This window comes from Stegodyphus dumicola, chromosome X2, assembly GCF_044657685.1.
Source record: "Stegodyphus dumicola isolate Sdum_Otavi_A_Nest chromosome X2, ASM4465768v1".
In the NCBI taxonomy this organism is placed as follows: domain Eukaryota; kingdom Metazoa; phylum Arthropoda; class Arachnida; order Araneae; family Eresidae; genus Stegodyphus; species Stegodyphus dumicola.
Window position 1 is genome coordinate 74,321,033 of NC_140781.1, and position 26,488 is coordinate 74,347,520.

The following is a 26,488-nucleotide window of genomic DNA, read 5'->3' on the forward strand; positions in this document are numbered from 1 at the left end:
CCACTGGCAGGGTTTCAAGAAGCCCCGCCCGCTGCATTCAAGGATTCTGACTTCGCCTGGTATTACAGACCAAACACTAAGAGTATCGAAAAGGAAAAATGTAGAAGAAATTGTCTTTAATTTTTCGAAAGATTTTCTAATACTGTGTGAAAGTGAAACTCTTACATTATTCTTTAAACTCTTTCAAAAATTAATTTGATGAATAATGCGTAACAATTTAAAGAATGATGTCTAAGTCTTTTCACTATTATTCTTTTTCTTCTTTTATTCTGTAAATGTAAATAACATGGATAAATAAAATAATCAGTTTGTATAGCTTCTTTTTCAGTAACTTCATCAATTTTGAAATTCTAAATCCCATCACCGAGAAAATAATTCAAGCTTATGGTGTTATTCTTCTATAAAATCACTACAATGCGCTTTTTAATTGCTGTTCCACACCCATATCATTAGATATCGCTTTGAAGTCGCTAATGAAGAAAGTGATTGCAAAAATCTTTTAATCTTGCAATCAAATCCATGAATTCCATTATATAATCAAGGCAATCATCTTTGATGTTTGTTAGAGAATATGTGCAGTGACTGCAGGCATCTTGAAATGTGTTCTAATGTGTTCATTGTTTCTGTGTATGAAAGATAAATCATATTTCTTTTCCTTAATATGTTGATCTCAGTAAACTCTGGATTTTTTACTTTCATAAAAGGAAAAATTCTTTAGAATAATTTTATTTTCAAATGCATAATTCCAAAATCGATTGCAACCAAAGGACATAATAATTCAGTAATTTATTTTGCTTTACCACGATGGAGATGCTTCCAATATCAGTATTAAAAAGGTGAAAAACACTTCGAACACTGTCAAAATTTTCACAGATAAAGAAAGTTTTGTTGCTTTTAATTATTTTTCTTCCTTTCATTTGAAAAGTCCAAAATTTGACTACCCCTTCCATCATCAAACAGAAACAGTAAGCTATAATAAATTTTTTACAATTCATTTACAAGAATTCTACCTTCCTTCGAATAAAAACTTCTTTGATGTTTTCCTCAGAATAGTATAGCACAGTTTAGACACTATGATAGTTAGATTAGGTAATTTAATACGGTATATTTTCTCTTCCTTTCCTCATGCCTTTGTAATGTAACTGGAAGCATTCGCGTATTCAAGAGGTTCAATGTTTGAGACCCGGCCAGGGCAATGAATATTTTTCACTTCTCCAGGATGAATAACCTCAAAGAGACTGAAAGTAACTCAGACTTCTTTAAGAAAAAATATCTCGTGTTTACGTTGCACAAGAGGAAACCATTAAAACTCCCATGTAGCCCACCGTTCACAGGGGTTTGAATCCAGGTCAAACTACTAGTGTCATCGGTATCACCGCTCGGTCGATACTATGAAACTGGAGGAATTTTCAATTTCATATCAATGTCCCAGTTGCATTTTCCTACTTCTTTATAATGAAACTGGAAAGTCGAAATATTTTCTTTATTTTATCCTGTTTTTGTTACAAATATATATTTTTTAATTAAAGATTTATCTATATCATTTTGACATGAATGATAACTTCAAATTTCCGTTTTTTTCTTTAATGCATATCCAATGGATTACAATTTTCTTATCAAAAATTCAGTTCCTGAAACACTTACAAGGCACTAGCGTACGTTTCTTTTAGTCTGAATAATTCCTGAAACAGCTATAAACATTGTGATTAGGTTTGATTGTTTATTTAAATGAACATGAGGAAAGAATATAATTATTTATGAGTTTTCTGTGACATAGCATATGAGGGCTATTTAGCCTATGAGGAGGATTTTCTAAGGTAATTAGCTCATGTTCGCGGCGTTGCTCAAAAGAAAAAGTACGAAAATGACAAGGTAGCCCCATTCGTTATTTAATCTAGTAATACCGAGAAGATGTAATTGAATGCATATTCGTCAAATGGTGACCAGACAAAAGCCCACTAGACGAAAGCGCACACGACAAAAGCCCACAAAAAAGACCCACTGCGCTAATTGCTCACGCGACTAATACCCACACCGATGAAAGCGCACATTGATAAAAGCCCACATAAATATAAGCCCACATAGATATAAGCGCATGCTGATAAAAGCCCACACTACAAAAACCCACACCTATATATATGGTACGTTAAAATTTTCCCTTTTTTCTTCAGCTTCACAAAGCAGATTCATGAATAAAGATGAAATAAAAAAATAAATTAATAACAAATAATTGAACAATTAATTTAAATAGCGGAACACATTTCATTTTTGGGTCTGGCTGAATTAAAAACCTATATGTATATAGAACAGAGAGTCAATCAAAATAATACAATTAAAAACCTATATGTGTATGTGTAACTTTATTTTTATATTTACGCTACAAATGGAAGTGCCCTCGTACAAGTCCGACAAAGGGAGGTGAAAAGGAATACTAGCCACACTGCTTCTTTTAATTCTACAAAATTATAAGGAGTATAAAATGTAGGTAAATTTTCATCATATATAGAGAATAATTTATGAATAATTTAACACTGCAGAAAATTTTGCATATAATGAATTTAATACGGAGAATTAAAGCCGAACTTTCATTTCAACAACAAAAATAAAAGTACCATATTCTATTATGATTAAGAAAGCATTTGTGTGCGCTATCACAAACACTCTTTTAATGGTGAGTTAAAAGCACGGTTTCAAATAATCTAGTTAAATTTTGACAACTTGGATTTTACATAAATTAATTTCTTTCCCACTTGAAATTTCATTCTTAGTCATATTAATTATTTAATTTCTTTCCCACTTGAAATTTCATTCTTAATCATAATAATTATTACTCGTAAAAATTTCCAGAAAGTCATAGCTATTTTGGATTTCCTGAAAATGTGTGCTGTTTTTAAGTGGGCATTTGTCTTGTGGGCTTTTGTCATGCAGATTTCTAACTGGCCGTTGGCTATTCAGGCGGAAAACCATTACATTCCTTTTCTTTTGCCCCCAGCTGTGTGAAAAAGCAATTAAGGAGAGGAGAGCCTTGCTTAATTACTTTATCCCCTATCGAATGGGTGCCAAAGAACGGCCTCAGAAGCATGGAGGTAGCAAAGTTGCCAACTCTCCCAATTTAGGCTGGAGACTTCCGATTTTCGACCGCTCTCCCGCCAAACCGATTTACAATATATTTCTCCAGACTATTTCTTATTCTTAAAATTTCTCACTATTTTTATGCAACTTGGCTTAATACTTTGTTATATCAATAAAAAAAAATCGCTTTTGGACTTCTGAAAGCAATTTAATTTTCTCTACATTATATCTTAAACAAAACCTTGCGAATCAGACAGCTTCTGATACTTTTGATATGCCTGTTTCAGCAGGAATTATATCCCACTATTACTCGCACCTTTACCCTGTTAGGAAAGACATAACATACAGTGCTTCGTAAGAATACCTTGATAAGGGACTGCAGGAAGATTGTGTAGATGTGACCCAGGCCAGTGTAAATGAAGAAGTCATACTTTGAAACTTCAAAATTGGCTGGCAGAAGTTAGGAGTATTTATGGGGGATTCCAATAAATGTGGGTTGCATAGGGCCTTAAATTGATGTCAATTTCTAGGAGCTCGTACTTAAAATTGTCAGAATAATTTACCTCCGCGTTGGTGATGGCTTTCTTGAAAAAATTATTATTTAATTTATTGATGAATAACGCAAGATTTTGGAGTTTAAGGTCTCTGTGCAGCTGTTCATTATGAACGAACCAGGGGGCTCCTGTGATTTTTCGTAAGTAGTTGTTTTGGAAAACCTGCAATTTATTTAATACGGAAGAGGGAACGGAGCACCATGCAGGGGAGGCATATGTAAGGATGGGTCTTAATATTGATGTGTAAATGTGCTTCTTGCGAGCAAGATCCAGTGGTAAGGGGGCGTCAAGAAAGTTTCGGAGCTTCCTAGAGACTCCTATGGCTTTGCCGATGGTCATGGAAATATGAGGACCCCATGTAAGCGAGCCGTTAAAACGAACTCCCAAGTATGTAGCCCCTCTCAATTTGGGCACCGTTTCATTAAAGAGGGTCAGATCTGCATCAGTGGTTTTTCTTCTATGCCGTTCTATCAGTAATAATATAGATTTTGTAGCATTAATGGACGTCCTCCATTTGCGACACCGTTCCTCTATCTCGTGTGTGTGGTTTTGTATTCTGATCATGGCATGTCGTAGATTAAGTGAACTAGAAAGGATGGCGGTGTCGTCCGCGTAGCAGACGGTGATGCAGTTTGTATTTTCAATCATAGGGAAGTCCTTAACATATATGAGATAGCTTCTGCTTTGTGTGTGAGATCATTATACGTATCCAGAAACGTCGTTCTCCAGTTCTCCAATGGGCTTCGAGCTCCACTGCGTGTCAGCTGGCATATATTAGCCTATGAGGACAAAGCAAGTTGTTTGTTTTGGACGTTCTTTAGTTATTTCGTTCATTTTCTCCTGAGTCGTGTGAGTACATGTGCCTTAGGGAAATAGTTTTAGAAATTATCATCATTTGTTACGTCTGCGAGAAAGATGAAATACTCGTGTACGTTTCAAAAATCGTACACAGTTTACTTTCCTTCCATTATTTCCTCAAGCAAATGTAATAAATTTGTGCTGTGTACCGCGTGTCGTTGCGATTTTTCAATTTCGCATGGTGGAAGGGCGGATGTTCTCAAACATGTGCGTACACAAAAACACAAGGATAACATAAGTTGTTTTGGAAAAAAACGAAAAATTAAATTTTTCTTCGGAAACAAAGGACCAAAAAGTTATTAATGCAGAATGTCTGTTCTCTGCCTTATTACTGGAGCACATCCTGCCACTGAATGCATCAGATCACGCTGCTGCTTTATTTGGAGAAATGTTTCCCTGATAGTGAAATCGCTAAGAAATACTGTAGTGCAAGAACCAAAACAGGTGCAATTGTTAAAGAAATGGGTTCGAAAAATAAATCTTCAATTATTGATTGCATTAAAACAGCTCCGTTCTGCAATGGAAGCAATAATACCGATTCAAAACTGTATCCAATTTTTGTTTCATTTTTTAATGCAGAGTCTTCAGAAATTGAGTGCAGTTTACTTTCTGTCCCCACTTTAGAAGGACGTTTGACAGGCTTTAATGTAGCACAGCTAATTATTAAAACCTTAAAAGAAAATGCAGTCCCTCTGGATAATTGCTTAGCACTTGGTGTCGATAACGCACCAGTATTAGTAGGCTTGAAGACTGATGTTGTAGGCATCTTAAGAAAGGAAAATTCAGATTTGCAGATTATGAGGTGCACCTGTCACCTTTTAAATTTAGCAGCTGAAAAGGGGCAGCTTCTTTACCAATAAATGTGGATGAACACATTGTTGATATTTATTATTATCTTGAAAGGAGTTCTAAAAGGAAGGAAAAATTGAAACAGTTCTAACAGCTGCATAACAGCAGTTTACAATTAGAAAACTTGGATGAAGTTATAAAATCAGCTAGAATTGACACCCAGTGGAGTTTAATTGGAAAACTGAAATGTGCTGCTGGAAGTTTAAAATATAGTGAACTGTCTAGAATTGTGTTGGCCATCTTGACAGTTCCCCATAGTAATGCAGAGTGTGAGAGGATTCTCAGTGTTGTTGCGAAAAGGAGGACTAAATTTAGATCTAATCTTAGTGATGACACATTAGAAAAACTTTTATTAGCGAAAGCAAGCCTGCATGGCAATTGCTGTGAACAAAATTATGAAGTTTCTTTCTTAAAGAAAGCAAAATCTGCCACTGTTTGTAACATTTGTACGAAAACTGAGTAAAGTGTCTTTTTTTCCCCCTTAAACAATGCAAGTAATGAAAATGTTTTTTATGTGTAAGGTATTTTTGTGTTGCTTGCATTTAAGAATTAATTACTATTTAAAGTTAATTCATTATTAGAAACTATATTTTTATCATTTAAAAAGTTTTTTTAACATTGCGAAAAATCTCCTGATTTTTTATTGTCATAGGTCTGCAAGTATGAGGTAGGAAGTTTCTTACATCCATGCTGAGAAGGGAGGGGGTGGCAGGAGAGAAATTAAAGGTTGGTCAGGAATAAATTAAAGAGGATTTTAAATGTTTTTTGTTAGTTACTGGAAAATAATAATATCTGAAATTCCGCTTGTAACTGAAGTTAACCCCTATATTGCATTTCTTTAGTCTAGTTCTTGAATAACGTTTTATCTAAGGATTTAGTTAGAATTTCAATTATTTTAAAAATTTCAATATCTGAAAAATGAAAGGAATTAAAAATTTCTTAACCATTTTTAAAGGGATAATTCACTGTTTTTGCAGTAAAACTGCAGAGTGGAAAAATATGCTAGTTCCTGATTCGATGGTGACTCTAACACTTTTTGGATGAACTAATTAAATATGTTTGTTATATCAAAGCAAAGCCATTATTTAAAAGTAAAACTACTGAACTATTTCTAAAAAAATTAAATTATTACATATATTAAAATTTACGTAAAAGTAATATTTTTCATTTTAACTTTCATATGTTTGAAAATGCAACCATATGAAAGTTAAAATGAAAAATATGAAACCATATAAAAGTTAAAATGTTCGAATAATTTTAGTAACAAAGGTTTCTGAATTTAAAAACAAGAGGATTTAAGAACCAAGAGCCCAGCGTTGTAAGAAAAATAATCTTGCACATTAAAGGTAATTTTTATTTCAGTAAAAAATATTATGTTACTCAATTGACTGTAAATGCTTAAAAACAGTTCATTTTAATTTAACGTAATTAATTATGCAAAAACTTTCAATGAAGCAAATTTAAACAGCATTTAGAAACTGAATTTCACTGCAACACTTCTTTTGTGGGTCTTATGCTGTTATTACATGTTGAATATTATTTTGCCTAGATTAAGAAAAAGAAACACATAATATGTAAAAATTTATTATTTAGAAAAACTATCAAATTAAGGTCATTTTCTTCACCTCGAAATGCATTGTTTTCCCTATACAAATTTCGTATTCTGACAGCACAGAAATAGTGGCCACAGAACCTGTAGGAGATATTTCTTATGAGCCTCGTGTGTTGGCGATCAAGTAGAAAAAATGCATAATTATGGAGCTCCATTTTGAAGAATATTTTCCCTTATTGAATGAGTTCAGAAGTTTCTAATATCTTGTTTTCTAGCATGAAATATTTCACCCTTTTTTAAGGTTCTTTCCTAAGAATAATTTATTAAGCAGAAGTTAGTAAGAACAAGTAAGGTATACTTCAAATTTGATGTCTTAGGTTTATTAGGTCTGGCTACCAAATAAATGTTTTTGAATTCAACATCAAATTTTAAACATAATTTTCTTTTAATTTGTGTCTTAACTTTTATTTTCAAAAAACATGCACGTAATCCATCATGTAAGTTTAATATAACAAAAGTTGGTACTTTTCCGTTTTGCCGGCGCAAGCGATAAAGTCGCTAATAATGATGCAACCGATGCCAAACGGAATATTCTCGCTGGTAACCTTTTACGCCTCATTTTCGAAACAAGTCGCAGCTTTTTCTTATCAGATTGATTGTTTCTTTCAATACTGACATATAATTACATAGAATTTTTATCAGATATTTCAGTTTTATGTCCTAGGCCATTTTCGGTAATTAAGTCAATTAGGATGCAATCACAGCGCTTACCCAAAGCCGAAAATATAGAAAAGGTAAAGTCAAGAGTTAAATTCATCAATTCTAATGAGAATGCATTAGCGAAGTAAAGCACTGCAGTTTTACATAATTTCTGAGTAAGCTATTCGTACGAATTGAAATATTTCTTGCATTTAAACTTGTGTTCCAAATTAAGATTTAACTTGAAATTAATGTAGATAATTACTGAGAGCATTAGATTTTTGTAGAGAGTAGTTTACATGAGATGAGATCGCTTGGGGTCACGTGATATGAACCGGCGAATCAGGATGCTGAACCATGAAAGCATAGTAAATTCTTAAATTAATGTCTTTTTACAAATTTATTGTCTTTATTTATCGGTTTTTTTATAAAATTTTAAGTGATATTAAAATGTTTATGCCTTTAAAAAAAGAATTCTTAAAACTAACATTTTTTTTTTAAATATTTTTTATGTGTATACTGTATGTTGTCGTCAATAAAGTCTGCTTGGCGAGATTTGCGCCGGCGAAACGGAAAAGTACCCAAAAGTTAGTATAAGAGAAGTGTGACAAATTAAATTATCTGCGCATTCAGTCGCTATTAAAAACTAATTCTGTCTAGACTTTGGGTTCTCAATCAGGAAATAGCCCTAAGGGGAATTTCACAGTTTCAGAGAGTAATTTAGTCAACCTTTTCTTTACGTATTAAGTATTTAGATTTAGTTTATGAATATAAGAAAGCACTTTTATTCAAACTTTGGTATTTACCAACATGTTTTATACTCGTTTAATTTACATTAAAAATAATCCATATTTAAACAAACGCATATGTACTTTAAAAGTTTTGGGAAGGAGAAGTTGAACGATCTTTTAGCAATGGTGAAAAGGGCACATGAGGGAAAAACTTTTGAGAATCGCTTGTCTGGACTCAGCCAACTTGAATTAAATATAGAATTTTATGCTTTACGGATCTTTAGTTCTTACTGTAGAGTCATTAGGTTTTTTTTTATGCGGGAGACATGAAAAATAAGCAATTTCCTCTTTGAGACTAGAGCCTGTATCTCTCGAATATGAGCCGATTGTACTAACGATTACGCCACAAAGCCATTCTGGAAGTACGGAGAAAATGCCTTATGTACTTCCCCTTTTAAAGACAACTGGGTATTGGGGGACCCAGTCGTCAAATCTTGGTGGAGAAGAGTCATCATTCACCACCTTTTTTTTTTAGTTCAGGTGTAGACTAGAGATGTGAAAAATGAGCAATGCGCTCGCCGGGACTCTAAATTGAACCTCTCGAATACGTGTCGAGTGGGCTGACCATTACACCATGAACGCATGCTGGAAGGAGGGAGAAAATACTATCCTGTTATGTATTATTTCAGCATATACTGTCAATTCTACTTTCTGCTTCGTCACCCGAATGTAAATAAGTTAGTAAGTCAACATGTTTAGGATGCAAATGAGTTAAGAGTATTTAAGGCAAAGCTTTTGAGATTGAAAGGGGATGCAAGAATTGGCTATGTCGACTTCTTCTGTCAAGGTTTAGCCATTTGCGGGCGTTGCATTAAGTGCATCAGTAAGTTAATTGTCTGAGAAAGCCTGTTAGGGTAATCTTGAATTCTTCTATTTAATTTATTACCTTGAAATGTTAAGCTTATTAGTTGTGCTGATACTTTAACAACTCAATATTTTATTGATTGAGTTGTTAAAATATCAACACAACAATTTAAGTATTGTTGTATGGTTGTACTGATACTTTAGCAACTCATTCGTCAATACTGAGTAGCTAAAGTATCAGCATATCTATACAACAATATTTAAATGTAAGCAGTAAAATGCATAAGTATGCAGAATGAAGTAAGCTTTGTAAACAATTTTATAGTGCTAACTTAATTTTGATAGTAAGCACTGATGTAAACAGATCATGTTTGCAAACACGCCTTTAAAGAACATCATCTACATCACGCCTTTATCATCTTCATCACGCCTTTATCTATTGCAATATGTAATGTCCTGAAACATATTATCTTCATTACACCTTTATCTACTGCAATATGTAATATCCTGAAACATGATGCCCGTTCGCATTACAATAAATAATGCCATGAAACTTGCATGTGTACTACAATATTAACTAAATTAAAAATTTTTTTCATCCCTAAATTTTGCTGCTCGGTGTTTTCCTAAAATCTAAAAATTTTCCGCGCCTTTTAATTCTGCTGCTCAGTGCAGCCACTCCTGCTGAGACGTCAGCTCTGGTTTCATTGAGTATCACTTTAAAGCTTACAATTTTTAAAAATTCTTGTAACATGTTTATTATTCTAGTATTTTTGATAGTATATTTCTATGTGTATAACATTAATATTAATTTTATATTGTTAAAATTCTGTCATTAAAACATTTATTGCATATATAACTTTCAATACAATACTGATATGCTTCGGTTAAAACAAATCTCCATTGAATGTTAAGGGGCATTAAATCATTAAAATTCTGAAATTTATTTTGATGATTCTGTTCAATTTGCTGTGTTGTGTATATTCAATTCTAAAATAAAAAGAAAGGAACTTTGAATAAGTACCTTGAATTTATATATTGGCTTCAAACTGCCAAACCAGATTTAAGTGAAGAGTTGCTAATTGATGTCTTATTGATCAATTATTTTTATTCTTCATATCAGATATTGTATAAAGACATAAATTCCAGTTTTATTTTTTATACATGTTGAAAGTATTTCTGTTTTCTTGTCTAATTCGGTAGCGGTATTAAAAATACAAACAAGGCATAAATTTTTGGTGACACAGCAGTATGTGCAGTAACCCCAAAATAACAAGCAAAATTCTCCTCAGTAGGGGGCTTATTAGTGCAGTTGCTCCTGTTGAAAATGCTGGGGGAAAGAAAACCTAATGCGAGCGTATATATGCTTGCTGGGCGCTTAGAAGGAGATTTTGGGTGGACGTATATATGCTTGTTGGCCGCTTAGAGGGTTAAGGACCGAAGACGGAGAGTTACCAAATTCCTTGTGGTGGAAAGAAGGTGAATTTGCCAAGTTTAAGATTTATGCACACTTCCTAGTGTTTTTTGGCATCTCTTCCAAACTTTTTCTTCTGAATGCCACTATAAAATATCATTTAGGATTGGTGGAATTCCAGACCTAAAACCTTCAAAATATAACTAATAAATTCAGAGAAGAATTTTGTGTTGACTTAGTCACGAGTATTAATGAATTGAAATCTCAAACTATACAAGCAGTGAATGAAGCATCATTTGAACTGAGATGTTGGGCTCACACAGAGGGTTTGAATACCGGGAAAGTCAGAGTATACTTAGTTGTAACTGGGATACAGATACTGATAAACTTTACTGCAAGTTGCCATCCAGTTTGCAATTACGTTGTCAAAGATGGGTTAAACATTTAGATCTTGTTGAGAAATGTAGAATTCCTTGGAGGACATTGAATGGAACTTTCAAAACAGCTAGCTTACACATATTTACTGATGCTTCATCTCTAGTGTATGCTTGCTCTGATTTTCTATGCTGTGAAGTAAGGAGAGCAGTAAAGTCTCAACGATTTTGGCAAATGCTCTACAATAGCATCTGTTAAGAGGCTGAAAATTCCATTAATGGAGCTCTTAAGAGCTGCAATGGAAGCTAGAGGTGGGTTTACATTATTTAAGTTTGTTTAAATTTTCTTTGAGGACATACTTTTGGACCAAGATGATAGTTTTGGGATGGGCTACAAGCACAGAGCCACACCATCATTGGAAATCAAGTGAAAGAAATCTTAGAACTAAACAATATAGATGACTGGAGACACATTCCAGGTCAACCAAGGAAACATGACTACCCATACTTGTGACTGGTCAGACCTTCTGCAGAGTCAGTGGTGGGAGGATCCAACCTGGTTGTATGCAGGGGAAGAGCCTTGGCCAATATGGGTATTATCTGTTCCAAAGGAAGCACTTTTGAGTGATGCAAGACAGTTGTCAGAAATCTAGTCACTGAGAAGAAAAAGTTAGCAAAAGATTTTTGTATTGTTCAAGCTGGGAAAAAAAAAAAAAAAAAAAAAAAAAAAAATTCTTCACATAGCTGCTCATGTTTTGAGATTTTGTAACAAGATCAAGGAAAAGTTTAAAAAATTGAAAGATTATATTTCATTTGAAGCGATTAAAAGGGCAGAAATCACTCTTGATAAAAATCATCCAGTCTGAATGGCCTTCAGAAATACAATAATTATGATACAGATTTACATTGAAAATGGAATTCTGAAGGTTTAGACAATCTTCAGTCTCAGACAAGATCAAATAATTTTACACCTGTTATAGATTTATCAGACTATCCTATTCTAGAGAGATTGCTACTGGATGCCTATAGCTGTTTGATGCACACTGGAGTATTAAGAATGCTAACACAATTAGGAAGGATGGAGAGATGTTAGAAAGGTATTACAGCAATGTATATGATGCAAGAAAGTGAATTCCAGAAGTGTTAACCCAGACTCAGCTCCTGTGTCTCCTGACAGAATACAAGTTGTGGTATTTTAAGTAACTGGTGCGGATCTGAGTAGGCCTATTTTTCCATGTGGAGGAAGCAAAGCATGGATAGTACTTTTCACATGCAAGCATGGGCTGTCTCTAGAACAGTTCATCCGGAGCTAATTTCCTCTGTCCACTGAAGCATTTATGTAAGCATTACGGAATTTTTGGGAAAGGAGATTTAAGATATTTTACTCTTTATACTGCTAATGGCACGAACTTTACAGGAGCAGCAAATGCTTTGAAATCTCTAAACTGGGATTTCATTCAGGAGGAATGTCCTTTAATGCAAATGAAATGAATATTCAGCCCCAATCTGCATCTTGGTATGGCGGATTTTGGAAAAGAATGATTCATTGTGTCAGGGACATCCTTCAGAAGTGTTTGGGAAAATCATGTCTCACATATGAAATGTTGACTTTGTTTACACGAAGTTGTTCCGTTAAATTTTATCTTGCTTAAATAAGACAAATATTTATGTTATCTTAAAATTTAAGAAACCACTTTTGTAAAAGTTGCGAAATCTAAATTTTTCCAGTCCATATAGTTATCTTTAATAAAAGTTTGTATCCATTCTAAAAAAAAAAAAAAAACATAAAGTATGACTCCTGTATGAAAAAATTGACTGAGATATTTAATTTTTAAATTGTAGATCATGTTTCTTAAAAATTCGTAAATTGTACAAAAAATTGAAGAACAAAATATTTAAGTTTGTTCATAACTATACATAAAATAGCCTAGAAGTAGTTTTCAACATCGTACAGAATTAATTTCTAGAAAATAGTGGCAGGCTTCAGTATTGGTATGCAGTCAACTCATAAAATCATTTGCATGAATTAGCTGCTTTTTGCATAATTTTGATTCATAGATCCATTTCTGCTATATCTACTCTGTAAGAATTTCCTCAGGCAGGTGAGAGGTGGTAATACCTGTTCAGAATGCATCAGAAGAGGACCACCAATTCTGGTATGTCATGCATGAAAATATCAAATTTTTACAGTAAAGAAAACGACTAGTTTTTAAATTTGGATCAGACATCAATTGTTATTGAGAAAAAAATTTTTTAAAAAAGGGAAGAAGATAAATACCAAAAATGAAAAATAGTTTAATGAATTTTTTGTACGATGAGTAGGTTATGATTCAAAAATAAGACTGCATGATATTAATGATATTTTTCTAGCATTTGGGAACTTAAAAATTCCTTGTGTGAAAATGCTTTTGGCATGCTAAATCTAACAACATAATTTTTTTTAGCTTATACAATACTTCAAGGGAAGGGAAATTCTAAAAAATATCTGAAACCTTGAAATTAAATAATCCAATCAATTTTTGTTGTACTTCAATGCAACATCTTTCATTTTACATGTTCATGTAAGGATAAACTGTCACTAAATGTAGCTATATAGTTCTATGTAAAAAGGTAATTTTTACTAAACTGTTTCTTATTATTTAAAAATAGCATAACATGAATATTTGTTTCATTTAAAACATTTTTGTAAAGTTGTATAAGGAGTTTTATGGGCATGCTATATAGTAAAATGTGTTAAGATGCTTCCATTGTAGAATTTTACGTAGTGCTGCTTTTATCAAGTGATTAGTTCTTCCATCTGTATGTTACATACATTTTTACTAATTTATTACATTATTTATTATATTTTTACTAACTTTATGTGTTATCATATGGTATAATGATATTGTCTTCATGTTATTCTGATTTTAGTACTAGACTGCAAATGAGTATAGAAATTTTAAAAATCCAAATGGGCAGTTTGCAATCTTATTATAAGCTTTAAATTTCTGCATTATAAGAATTTCTAGTTTATGCTTTGTTCTTTATAGAAAATAATTTGTATACTAACAATATTTTTATTACTCTAATAATTTTTATGAACAGTTTAAAATCTATGTGTATTTATTTTATATATTAAAAATTCCATTTACAATTATATGATGTCTGAAATACATATTTTAATGATTTTTCTCCGATTTCAAAACGTAAGTGATAATTTTGTATTTCTGTTCTTTTGTATGTTTTAGCTTGGAATTCCAGTGCAGGAGACAGTTATTCACAAATTGCAGTTATCACAAGTTGAAAAAGTTTTCTACGAGACTCAACGAGAAAAATGCAGAAATGATTTTCTGGAAAATATTAAAAAATATCATTGTGTAGCACATGCTCAACTGAGTAAGATGGATAGGTATATTGTTACTAAGGTAAGAAAAGAATTATTTTAAATTATGTAATTGCATATATGGATGCTAGGAAAGTTATATTTCTGTAAATATTGAATTGAATGTAAGTAATTAAATGGCAGTTCACATTGCTGTCTATTGTTGAATTGAGAAAGACTTGTCACATAGCTTCAATAAAAGCTGCTGCTCTGTATTTACAAGTATATTTATTTCAGGTCGACACAGTGTCATTTAATGGAAATATGGACTGCAGTTGTTTGGCAGTTTTTCTTCCAAACATGCAGTGTGAACTGTAGTTGGCAGAATTAGTACTTCCTCATACTTTCTGCATCTAGCTATTTGATAAACAACTTTGTAAAAAGCTAAATTTTTTTTTTTTCATTTTCAGAAACGTGCTCATCTACTTATATTATGGAACGTGCACTGTTGAATATAAGATAATGTTCAGCAACATACTTTATGAATATATCAATTCAGGATTCTTAATGTGCTCAATATGAAATGCTTTCGAATGTTGTTTAAGTTTGCTAGGTTTAATGATGTCACTTTTCAGGTTTTTTGAACAAATAATACACAGAAGCATTGAATAAAAATTTAAGCATTATTCAAATATTCAGAATTCTTCAGAATATTTTCTTGATTTGCTCTGCTCTTCTGCATCCTTGTTGATACTTCACATTTGTCTGATGTTTATTCATGTCAAATTCATAATCATATATTTGAAAATTTTTGTACCTTAAATTGGAGTTGCTATGCACATTACAGAATGCACTATCAAGTTATGAGCTAAGACTGACTGACAGTATAACATACATATATGCCAAAGAGAACAACAACATGTATTTATGCTGAAGCGAAACACAATATATGTTTATGGCAAAAGATTCAATTCTAGTACATTTGAGACATAGTGGAGCCTCTCATTAAGATACAATAAACCTCAACATATTAGATGCCGTATTTTTAAGTCATTGCAAATCATGTGAAGGAACTGTTTGTCGTGGTGGCAGAGCAAAAGTTGCCGTGGGGACAAAATAGTAAAACAGATTTCAGAACATATCTGTATTTTAACATCATGCCAGTAAAATGGTTGAAAGGGAGCTGCAATTAAATTTGATATGAAAAAAAGTTGAAAAGTTCTCAGGTAGTAAAAGGTGGAAAATTCTGATCTAAATCATATATTTTCTCCAAGAGCTATGTGGTCTTCATCAAGTCACTCAAGAATTACTCCCTGCTTCACACTGTAAATTATTTTAAATGTTAATTTAAAATATTTTTTTTTATGGTAGAATTTTGTTTACTTTGGAGTTTCATTTAAAATAATCATCCAGGGGTGTTCTTAAGAGTGAAAGATGAGTTTTAATCTAAGCACAACACTGCTGATTATGAATAATGTTTTTCATGTGATTGAATATATCACATGCAAAATGTCTGCATTTGTTATTCCAGGATTTATTTGCTTGGTCATTTAAGTGTGAAGGATATGGCTCAGTGAATATTCTTAGAAGACATGACTCCACATTGCTAAAACAACAACTGTATTAACAATTATTCGTGAAAACAGGAAACTTCTGTATGAATACTCGAACCTTCTTACATTCAGTGCTAGTGAGTTTGCTGGTCGTGCCACCGGTTATTATGAAAACAGCATGGAGTTATCTGGCAGCACACACAGTCGAACATAAGACTGCCACAAAATATTGGCGAGGCCACACAGTCACAACACAAAAGGGGCTGATTGCAAAATTCCAATTTAAAATATACATATTCGAATAAAAGTTATACGTTAAGATGTGTGTACAAGAAATACAAGATATATGAATAGTAATATACAAGCTATAATATACTTAAATTCTAATTGAAATATATAACAATACAATGCATATTTTCATAAAATAAAAATAATGAAAAGTTTATAAAATAAGAATTTTAAGCAACTTCCAAACATATGCAAAAGAAATTAAGTATTTATATATTATAACTTTTGGAGCAGACCACAAAAGAAAAAATATTCAGTTATGTTACAGTGACTATGGGTCCACTATGGGTAATTACTTATTTTGCATCAATGTTTGAGTCTTCACAGTCCTTTTTGATGTGGAACCTGAGGAATTACAGGTGTATCTATATGTTCTGACAACATATATGCTGGTTTTAAGCGATCGATTGAAACTAACGTTTTTGTTATTTTACCAACTTAATCTGGGTTATTTTGCTTGTTTGTGAAGGTTTTTTTTTTCATTAATGCAGCCTTCCAATAAACTGTTCAAGGAAGCTAGAACATGCAAAACTCTTAGGACAAAATGTCTGTAAAAGTTAAAAATGCTGAGAAATTTCCTTAACTGAGTTAGAGTTTGGTTTAGGAAAATTTTGAATGGCTTCCACTCTGTCGCGTAAAGGTTTTAAACCTTATTGAGATCATATAGACAAGTAATATCTTTCCAATCAACAGAAACCTTATTGCTATTGAAACAAAACTGAGTTGGACACTAGAAGGTTTGATGCACTACCTTACTTGATACTATCGAGCCTTGCTGCTTAGATCTCGCAGAACTGTGGAATTTGGAGACAGTCGGCGTAAAAGATCAGTCAGTAATGAAGATCAGGGAGAATTTAGATACCGAAACCATGAAATTCTTTTGAGAAAACATCAAAGTAATCAAGGGCAGTAGGTATGAAGTCTGTTTGCCTTGAAAGGAGTCATCAGTTTAGTATCGTCTAACCTGTTCTGTATGGTGCTTAGCAAACATAACTGCCATATCATTGGGTCTGGGTTGAAATCCTGGCGAAGTTATGGAAATTTGTAATTTTCTATATGTAAAGGATGTTGGTCTAAGTTTTTATGGCTTTAATTTTCAACATTCCCTCCAACCTGTTTGGTATGGTGTGTAGAAAAGCTGACTGCCATATTGTGAGGCAAGGAAACCATTCCAACAAAAATACACACACACACATATATATGTATGGGTGGTTTCAGATGTGTGAACGAAATAGATTTTGGCCTTTACCGTTGCGAAAGAGTTAATTGGCGCAATTCTGTTTATAAATTTAAATCCTCTTTTAATTAATTTTTGTATATAATAATTATCAGGAGACCAATATGGTTTACTAATTTAATAATTATGATCTGAAAACGAGTGTACTAGCGGAAAGAAAAATATGTACATGTACGAGGGTAAGTTGAAAAATTATTTTCCCCTGTCGACTGTGGTCAGAGTTGTGTATGAAAGTCAAAAAATAGAATGAGACATTAAAGATATGACATACCTTTATTTTTCCACATAGGTACCAAGTACATTGAGACATTTGTCATATCGCTTGATAAGCTTCAAAAATCCCTCTAGGAAAAAATCAGGGCTTTGCATATGGAAGAAGCATTGAACGACTTCAGTATTGCTTCCAAAGCGCCCGAGATTTTTCTTCAAAGCCGGAAACAGATGGAAGTCACTTGGTGCGAGATCAGGACTGTATGGCGGATGGTGTAGGCGCTCCCAACCAAGAGTTGCAATATGGTTTTGTGTTGCCGTTGCCAAATGTGGTCTGGCATTATCATCCAACAGCAGAACGCCAGATGTGAGAAGGCCAGGCCGCCTTTTCCGAATCGCCTCTTTCAATTTCGACAGGGTGTCACAGCAGCACGTAGCATTGATGGTTCCAACCTCCAAAAGTCTAGCAACAAAACTCCTTGGGCATCCCAGAAAACTGTGAGGAACACTTTACCTTCAGAGGGAGTTGTCTCGAACTTCTTTCGGACAGGTGATGACGTATGTTTCCACTCCATAGATGCGGCCTTCGATTCTGGCGTGAAATGGTGAACCCATGTTTCATCCCCCATCACAATCCGAAACAGAAAGTCATTGCCATCTTCATGGTAATGCACGAGATGTTCCAGGCTGACCCCCATGCGTTGTTCCTTGTGTGTCGAGGTCAATTGTTGGGGCACCCATCGTGCTGACACTTTTCTGTATCGAAGAATGTTGTGGATGATGTTTTGAGCTCACTCATGTGAGATTCCAAGTTCTTCCGCTACTTCATCGATGATGATACGCCGGTTTGCTCTAATCATGTCATCCACCTTCCTGACATTTGCATCTGTAGTGGCCGTTCGCGTCCGTCCAGCTCTCGGTATGTCCTCCACTTGCTGATGTCCATCACTGAATGCGCGACACCATCTCCGCACCATTTGCTTCGACATCACACCTGGCCCATAGACTTTCATGAGGTGGTTGTGAATTTCTGTTCCTGATACTCCACGTGCCCATTCGTAGCGGATAACCACTCTCACTTCCTCCTTTGACCACGAATTCAAAACGCACCTTCTCTCCATACCTACCGGGGCTCAAATGAGAGGCACAACAGCGCCATCTGCTTGATTTGCAGCGACCTCTACCCAATGGTGTATCGGTGACTTGCGCGTCTTCCTGCTGTGTCGCCTTTCGCCCATAGCCGTTCAATGCTTCTTCCATGTGCAAAGCATGAATTTTTCTTGGAGGACTTATTGAAGCTTATCAAGCGATATGACAAATGTCTCAACGTACTCGTACGAGAATAATAAAATCAAGGTATGTCATATCTTTAATGTCTCATTCTATTTTTTGACTTTCATACACAACTCTGACCACAGTCGACAGGGAAAGCTTATTTTTCAACTTACCTACGTATATGTGTTTTTATTTGAAATTTCCATATTCAAATATGTAGTTAGTAAATGCATTCATTTGATCTTTATATAAAGAAAACTTAATCTAAATCTAAGTAGTAAATTTTTGATATTAAACTTTTTATTTTCATATTGCCAAAAGTACTTTTGATAATTTTTAATTCTGCTTTTGAGGATTCAGTTCTTTGAAACTGAGGTTAGCTTCCTCATTCCCATAAGGAAAATGTGAACACTAAGAGATTCCTGCAAGTCATGCATTCAATACTACCATTATCTGATTATCTAAGTTTTTGTCATATTGAAATATCATATTTAGTTAGCATCCTGAGTGAATTTTTTCTTATTTCAATTTCACAGATTATGCTTCCTTTGAAAAACCTTCAACGAGCTTGCTGCCACCATCAACTTGTTCGAGATACTTTTGTAGATGTCCAGAAAAGGTATTTTTTTAAATATGTATTCAAATTTAATGCATATTCTGAACTAATCTCATTTTTAATGATACAAAAATTTGTATGTTTGCAGCAATATATCAATGTCTGCATTGCTTAATCATTTACTTCAGAAGTCACTTTATGAATGTGAGGAGGCTCACAGAGCTGCACTTTGTGCTATGAATGGTAAATATACAGCTTTAGTTTATATTGTATTTAAGTAGTTGTAACTATTATGTAGTTGTTTCATAAATTTTATTTGTACTTAATATACCTTAGAAGATCATCAGTATGTTATAGATGCTACGTTCACCATTGTTTTAAATCGCAACAAAAGCACTATTTTAAGCCAGGGTAAAAAATTTGCCGTTTATGGTGTCCAGTAAAGGGATTAGAAAGTTGTACATATTCATTCCTATATATTTTATTTAATATAGACTGTGTTTGTTGTGTTAAAGCTGGCAGCATTGGGAATGTAGCCCTTGTCAAACCACTGAAAACAGCAGAAAACTGAAATTGATAATTAAGGGCCTCCGTCATGTACCAGTAAGTGCATCCCAATTGCTAAGCTTGTCACCTAACTTTATATACATATTATGATTGCAGATTTAGGAATCTTGAAACAGGATACATATTCACATTTTTACTTGTTGTGCACACCTACTATTTTTTTTTTGTTATAGCTGTATTTCAGTTATTAAAATATACATGTTGCATACCTGTAGGTCTGCGAAACTTTACCAAGCCTGATTGGCGAATTTAGTGAGTTAGATAACTGTAAATAAGGATGCAGTTAGTTCAGCTGCACAGAGCAGACAACCTCAGCAGCTTGCCTGCTTTTTATTGCCCTGAAGCATTCATGTTTTGATATCTAGTATGTTCCGCAAGTATGAAATGGTAACTAGATCTACTTAAAGTTCATAACTTGTGAGTTCTCGCAAAGGCATGAAAATGAACACAAAAGTGAAAGGGTGCAAAAGACCATTTTATTTATCACTTATTGTGAGAACTTAAAAGTAATTTAACACTAAAGTTAAATGGTAAAGGTGTATTACTAGAATACACAATTTAATTTAATCTAACAGGCTGACTCAGAAACCTACACCGGCAGTATACTAACTAGATGGCTAAAATGCATAACCATTACTGAGATTAACAACTGGAGAACAAAATAGCAAATGTTTGCTTCACTAGCAAAATCACACTGTGTCCTAACCTTTTTGTTCCAACAGTTTTTTCACCTACTTTATTTACATATTGCTGAGAAAATGCAAGGATACACAAGAGAATTCTGGAATGGTTAAGACATTTAAATAACTATTTGTGAAAGTAAATAGGCCCCTATGCATGTTATTTATATCCATTAACAGCATAGTATGGTTCTTTCAACAAGTAAGCTTTTAAACTGGATACGTAAATAATTGCATTGCTCAGAAGCTATTTTGCATATAAGCAGTGGCGAGTGATAAAGACCGATATACTGTGTTTGCCTTTAATTGAACTTCAATGCAAGTATATGTATTGAAGCAGTTTTCACTGCCAAGATGCTAGATTAGTTTGTAGGAAAAGTAGTGAAGTATTAAATGGCCAAGATCTATCATCATTGCATGCGAGAAAGTCAGCAAAGAAAACATGGGAGAAACTTCATATTGTATATAAGTCTAAAGGAGCGGTGAATTAAATACTTATCAGGAAACACTTGGAAACCATAAAGCATTTTCATGAATTCCCAATAGAGAAGCATCTCAATGAAATGAAGAAACATTTGGGTTGATTTATGACTATATGGTGAATTAATACAGTAGGTATGGATATAGTAATTTGTATTTTGATTTCTTTTCCATTAGAATTTGAAAATGTAAATGTTGCATTAGATAATCAATATAATTTCAATTTAACTGTAAAGTTTGTTACTGGACCTATAGATATTGAAGCCCTTTACAACGACTCAAAAGATGTATTATCATTCAATGAAAGATACGACTCAGTTATCATTCATTGAAAGAAAATGTTGCATTTTCTGCTAGTCAAAAGGAACTTATCTGCTTTCAGTGTAAAAAGAAAAGGCATTATGCAAAATGGTATAAGAAGATTCTGTTTTAAATGTAGGAAACTTGAACTTCTGCAACATTACTGTGAATCAAAATCATTCACTAAACAAGAAGCATGATCTTTTCAGCGATTTTGTTTGTTGCAGGAGATAACATAAAAGGTTTATCATGGACTCTGAAGCTACTTCTAACTTGTATTCACATACACAGATAATAAAAATAAGCTTTTCTTTATTTCTTCTAAGTTAGGCAGTGGTATGCAATGTGTATTGTGTTTATCTGCTTTAATTGTGAAAGGTAGGGGCAAAATCTCTGGTAAAACATCCGTTGTTGTTCAGATAACTCTAAAAAAAAGTCTCTTTATGTCAGATCTGAATGTTGAATTAATATCAGTGCAAAATATTGAAGCTGCAGGTTTTAATGTAATATTTAAGAATCAAAAGGTGTTCAGTGACAGCAGAAGTAATAGTGTATGTTTTAATTATCATGATAATTATGCCCAATATGTTCGTGATTTTGTACCAGACTATGAAGCTTCATTACTAGCAAAAGAGAGTGATACTGATTTGTGGCGTTTTAGACTTAATCATTATTCCAATCTTGTACTCAAGATGCTGGGATTTTTGTATTTGTAATCATGCTGGGAAGTTTGCATCTACCAAATAGAGTTGCTACACCAAGAAAGGGGGTCAAGGCAAAGATAGATGGAGCCAATGGTTGGAATATATACAGATATATGTGGTCCAGTTACACCAGCTACACAGGCAGGTGACATCATTTAATAGCTGGTATTTCATAATTTATTGAAGTTCACTTGTTGAAAAGGAAAAACCATGTGATAGATGAGCTGAGAACTTTTCTGAAGATAAACCCTTCTGTAAGGATAGTTAGACATGACAATGCCAAAGAATACTTAAACAGTGAACTAATTACATTTGCCATTAAAAAAGGGGTTATAATTGATCCAATTCCTTCCAATACCTTTTGGTAAATGGCTTGGCAAAAAGAGCTAACCAAACCCTGCTAGAAATGGGGTAGGCTCTAATTCTTGAATAAAAAGTTCCAAAATATCTCTTTGCTGTTGCTGCATTAATCACAGTTTATCTTCATAATAGAGTTCCTAATAGCCCTTATTGAAAACTGTACACCGTACATCTAAAAATACAGTAAAAATATTGATTTGAAAAATGTTTAGCTGTGAAACTTGTATGTTAATATTTGGCTGTCATCTAAAGCATCACCTCCACAGGTTAGCAGTTAGGGATGCTGAGTGCTGGTCAGACCTGGAGAAGGCATGGATGTTTGTAAGCACGTAGTGTCTGTGTGGCAAAAGGTCACTCGAAATATACTTGAGTCAGAAGTCCATGAGAGGTGGAAGGTAGAAAAAGGTGAAAACTTTCAGATTGCCACTGGGGTGTTTTCCCATCATAATTTGGGCATATACTTTACAGCCAGCAAAGCCTGGCAAGTTTGCCAAGCGATGATCTTAATACAGTAACAGGGCTTTAATAATAAAAAACGATGGTAATAATAAAAATAAAAATAATAAAAAACAATAAATAAAAATTTAATAATAAAAAAACAATTAATAAAAAAAATGGCCTCCATGCTTTGACATTTTCTGACCTGTCATTAAAAGAAATTTGATGCTAAAGTAAAAGAAAATGCTGTTTGTCTTATATTCTATTATGGTGTATCATTAATAGATCCAGTGACAAAGCACATTTTGATATCCAGAAATATCAAGCTGATTGAAGAAAAGTATATTTCTATGAATCCTAATTTTCTCGAATAGAAACTGAAGATTGAGATCTAAGGTACAGTTGAAAGCACTTCCAAAGATATAAGTGATGAGAATACACCACGTAGTGAGCCAAGTGGAAAATGAAAAACCTGCAAGAAAAGAAAACTGCCAAGCAGACAGCCTGAGCCAGAAGTGAATGAAGCTGCGATTGTTAATCAAGTAACTGTGTCATATGAAGATATTGTTAAAAATATATGTAAATGTGCCAGTCCCAATATTTACTTTATGAGAATTGGCAACAACAGTTTTGTTGTCATTCTATCCCTGTCTGGTGTGCATAGCTGTGGTTGCTTGTTCCCATGTAACCTGATATTCCCAATATATTTTTATTTGTTTGACCTGGACTATGCCATTTCTTTAACCCACGACTAATCTCCATTTTTTATCACGTTATCAGCACGAAAAGCTCAAAAGGAAATGCCATTATGATCCAGGATTGAAGATCGCACCGAAGCCTAACCACGCCGATCGCCGAAGCCTAACCACGTTGTGAATCTGAAGTGAGCTGGATAACCATCCTTTAACGAAGTAAATAAAAATTGTTTTGGTTAATTTAGCTCGATATATTTACTTAAAAAATGACATCTGAAGATTATAAAATGCCGAAACTAAACGGCGATAATTATCACACATGGTGTATATGTTCGCGTGCCGTGCTGGTGCAGAAGAGATGTTGGGAAGCAGTGGAACCCGGATATGGAATTGAAATGAATGAAGCGGAGAGGAAAAAGAATGACGAAGCTCTTACCCTATTATTCCTCATAGTTGAAGATACATTTCTAGATGATATCGGAGATTGTATTAGAGCCAGAGACGCCTGGAACTGTTTAAAAGAAATGCATACAAAATTCGGTTTGCTTCACGTACTGCAGCTTATGAGAGAATTTTTTTAACATAAATATGAAGCCAAATGAGTCTGTCCAATCCTATCTAGCAAGATTAATGGACTTACATAGAAAATTAGCTAATGGTGGATATGAATTCACAGATAGAGAAGTGGCCCTAGTGATGCTGTTGGGACTGCCTAGAAGTTATGAATCGCTTATCCTAAGTTTGGAAAAAGATGAAGCAAATCTGACAACTACAATTGTGAAACCAAGGCTACTCGTAGAAGAGAAACGTATAGTCAGAAATGAGAGTTCAGCCAAAGTGTATCAAGAAGAACAAGCTCTTCACACTAAAAGTTTTGCCACTAACCAAAAGAAGCCTGCATTTGGAAAACCCATGAAGAAGTATGCAGCTAAAAGGCCAAATGAAGAAGAAACTAACAGAGGAAGAAATACTAAATGCTTCAGCTGTGGCCAGTGGGGGCACATATCTAAAAATTGTGAAGAGGCCAAATATCAGAAACAAAACAGCGCCAAAACTGCAGTTGAACTCAAGACAAACATTGCACTTCTGGCAAATGAAGAAAAATCAAGAAAAAGTAATCTGTGGATTTTAGACAGCGGAGCTACAGAACACATGACCTCTGATAAAAGAAAATTCTCAGTCCTTAAGAAGTACACATCTGAAGTTGAAGTTGCTAATTCAGAAAGAATAAAGGTCACTGGAATTGGAAATATTTCATTTTCTGTTGGAGAAGAAGACGGAGAAAAAAACATCACTATTGAAAATGTCCTATATGTTCCAGAACTAGGAGGAAATCTATTATCCATTGGTAGAATTGAAGAAAGAGGCTTAAAAGTAGAATTTGCTGAAGGAAAAGCCAAAGTGATTGATAAGAATGGAGATACTCTTTTATCTGGTGAGAAAAAAGGAAGACTATACATAATCGAAAAAAAGATGGCAACTGCCTACGCTACGAAAACTGAAAGTGGCGACTTGCTGCATCGTAGACTTGGTCATCCACATTCTTGTACAACAAACAATATTGTCCCCATCGACAGAAACCTGAAATCAACAGTATTAGCAAATGAACCTTGCCAGGTTTGTATTCAAGGAAAAATGAAAAGGAAGAAATTTCCAAAAGCCGCTAGTACAAAAGCTAAACACATCCTAGAAGTTATACATTCAGATGTTGTTGGCAAAATTTCCCCCCCTTCCTTTGGAGGCTCAAATTACTTTGTGACTTTCACGGATGAATTTTCTCACTATACCACGGCATTCCCTATGAAAGCCAAAAGTGACGTACTAGAAAAATTTGACGAGTACCGTTGCATGGTAGAAAATCTCCAAAACAGAAAAATCAGATTCTTGAGAAGTGACAATGGTGGGGAATATATAAGTGGAAAGTTTGACAAGTATCTTGCTGCGCATGGGATCCAAAGACAACCAACTGTACCTGACACGCCTCAACAAAATGGTCTGGCTGAAAGACTGAACCAGACATTGATAAACACAACAAGATGCTTGCTTATTGAGTCCGGAGCAGATCACAGGTTTTGGGCTGAAGCAATGGCCACTGCGGCCTATCTCCACAACAAGCGGCCATCTATGGCAATTGATGGCGATATTCCGGAGGAACGATGGTCAGGGTATGGAAGCAAAACAGACCACCTCAGAGTTTTTGGATGCAGAGCCTGGAGCCATGTTCGCTCACACTCAAGAGGAAGCAAGCTTGATCCTAAAGCTACAGAATGTGTTTTCGTGGGATATCCTAAAGGAGTTAAAGGCTACAAATTGTATGATCTGAAGAAGAAACATTTTTTCGTCAGCAGAGATGTCATTTTTGAAGAAAATGTTTTCCCTTTAAAACTGAGCAAGTGTGACAATCCCGCAGAAGAAGCTACCCTTAAAATTCAAGACTTTGAATCAGAATATCCTTTGGACCTACCTGAAACAGAAGCTCGTGACTCATCTCTAGATTATATAACTCCTGATGTAAATAACTTGGATGAAACCAAATGTCCCAATACAGATCCAATTTACCGAAATTCCAAAAGATGTCCAGACATACAGCTTGAAAATACTCCAGATTACAAAGATGAAGGCCAATCAGTTGCTCAAATACAAGACGTTGCTAATAACCTAGACCCTGAAATCGAAGTAGCAGCCAGAAATCCTACCCGTGGAAGTGAGAGAGGTGAAAAAAGAAAAATCAAAATTCCTAAACGTTTCGAAGACTTCTATCTGTACGATGCCCAAGAGGTACAACAATCTGAAGAAAAGGACCCAGTAACCCTAAAAGATGTCCTGAAATCACCCGAAGCTGACATGTGGTTAAAAGCCATGGAGGAAGAAATTCAG

The 26,488-nt window shown here is 34.1% G+C and overlaps 1 protein-coding gene across 3 annotated transcripts in view; it reads left to right on the forward strand.

The window, feature by feature from the left end:
- Positions 1-26,488, forward strand: part of LOC118199219 (E3 ubiquitin-protein ligase SHPRH) — a 248,889-nt gene that overhangs the window by 116,082 nt on the left and 106,319 nt on the right. For all 3 annotated transcript variants that reach the window (XM_085809803.1, XM_085809804.1, XM_085809805.1), the window contains exons 11-13: positions 14,195-14,371; positions 19,368-19,450; positions 19,536-19,630. In XM_085809803.1, the coding sequence (XP_085665929.1) occupies positions 14,195-14,371; positions 19,368-19,450; positions 19,536-19,630 (355 nt within the window). The remainder of the gene's footprint in view (positions 1-14,194; positions 14,372-19,367; positions 19,451-19,535; positions 19,631-26,488) is intronic.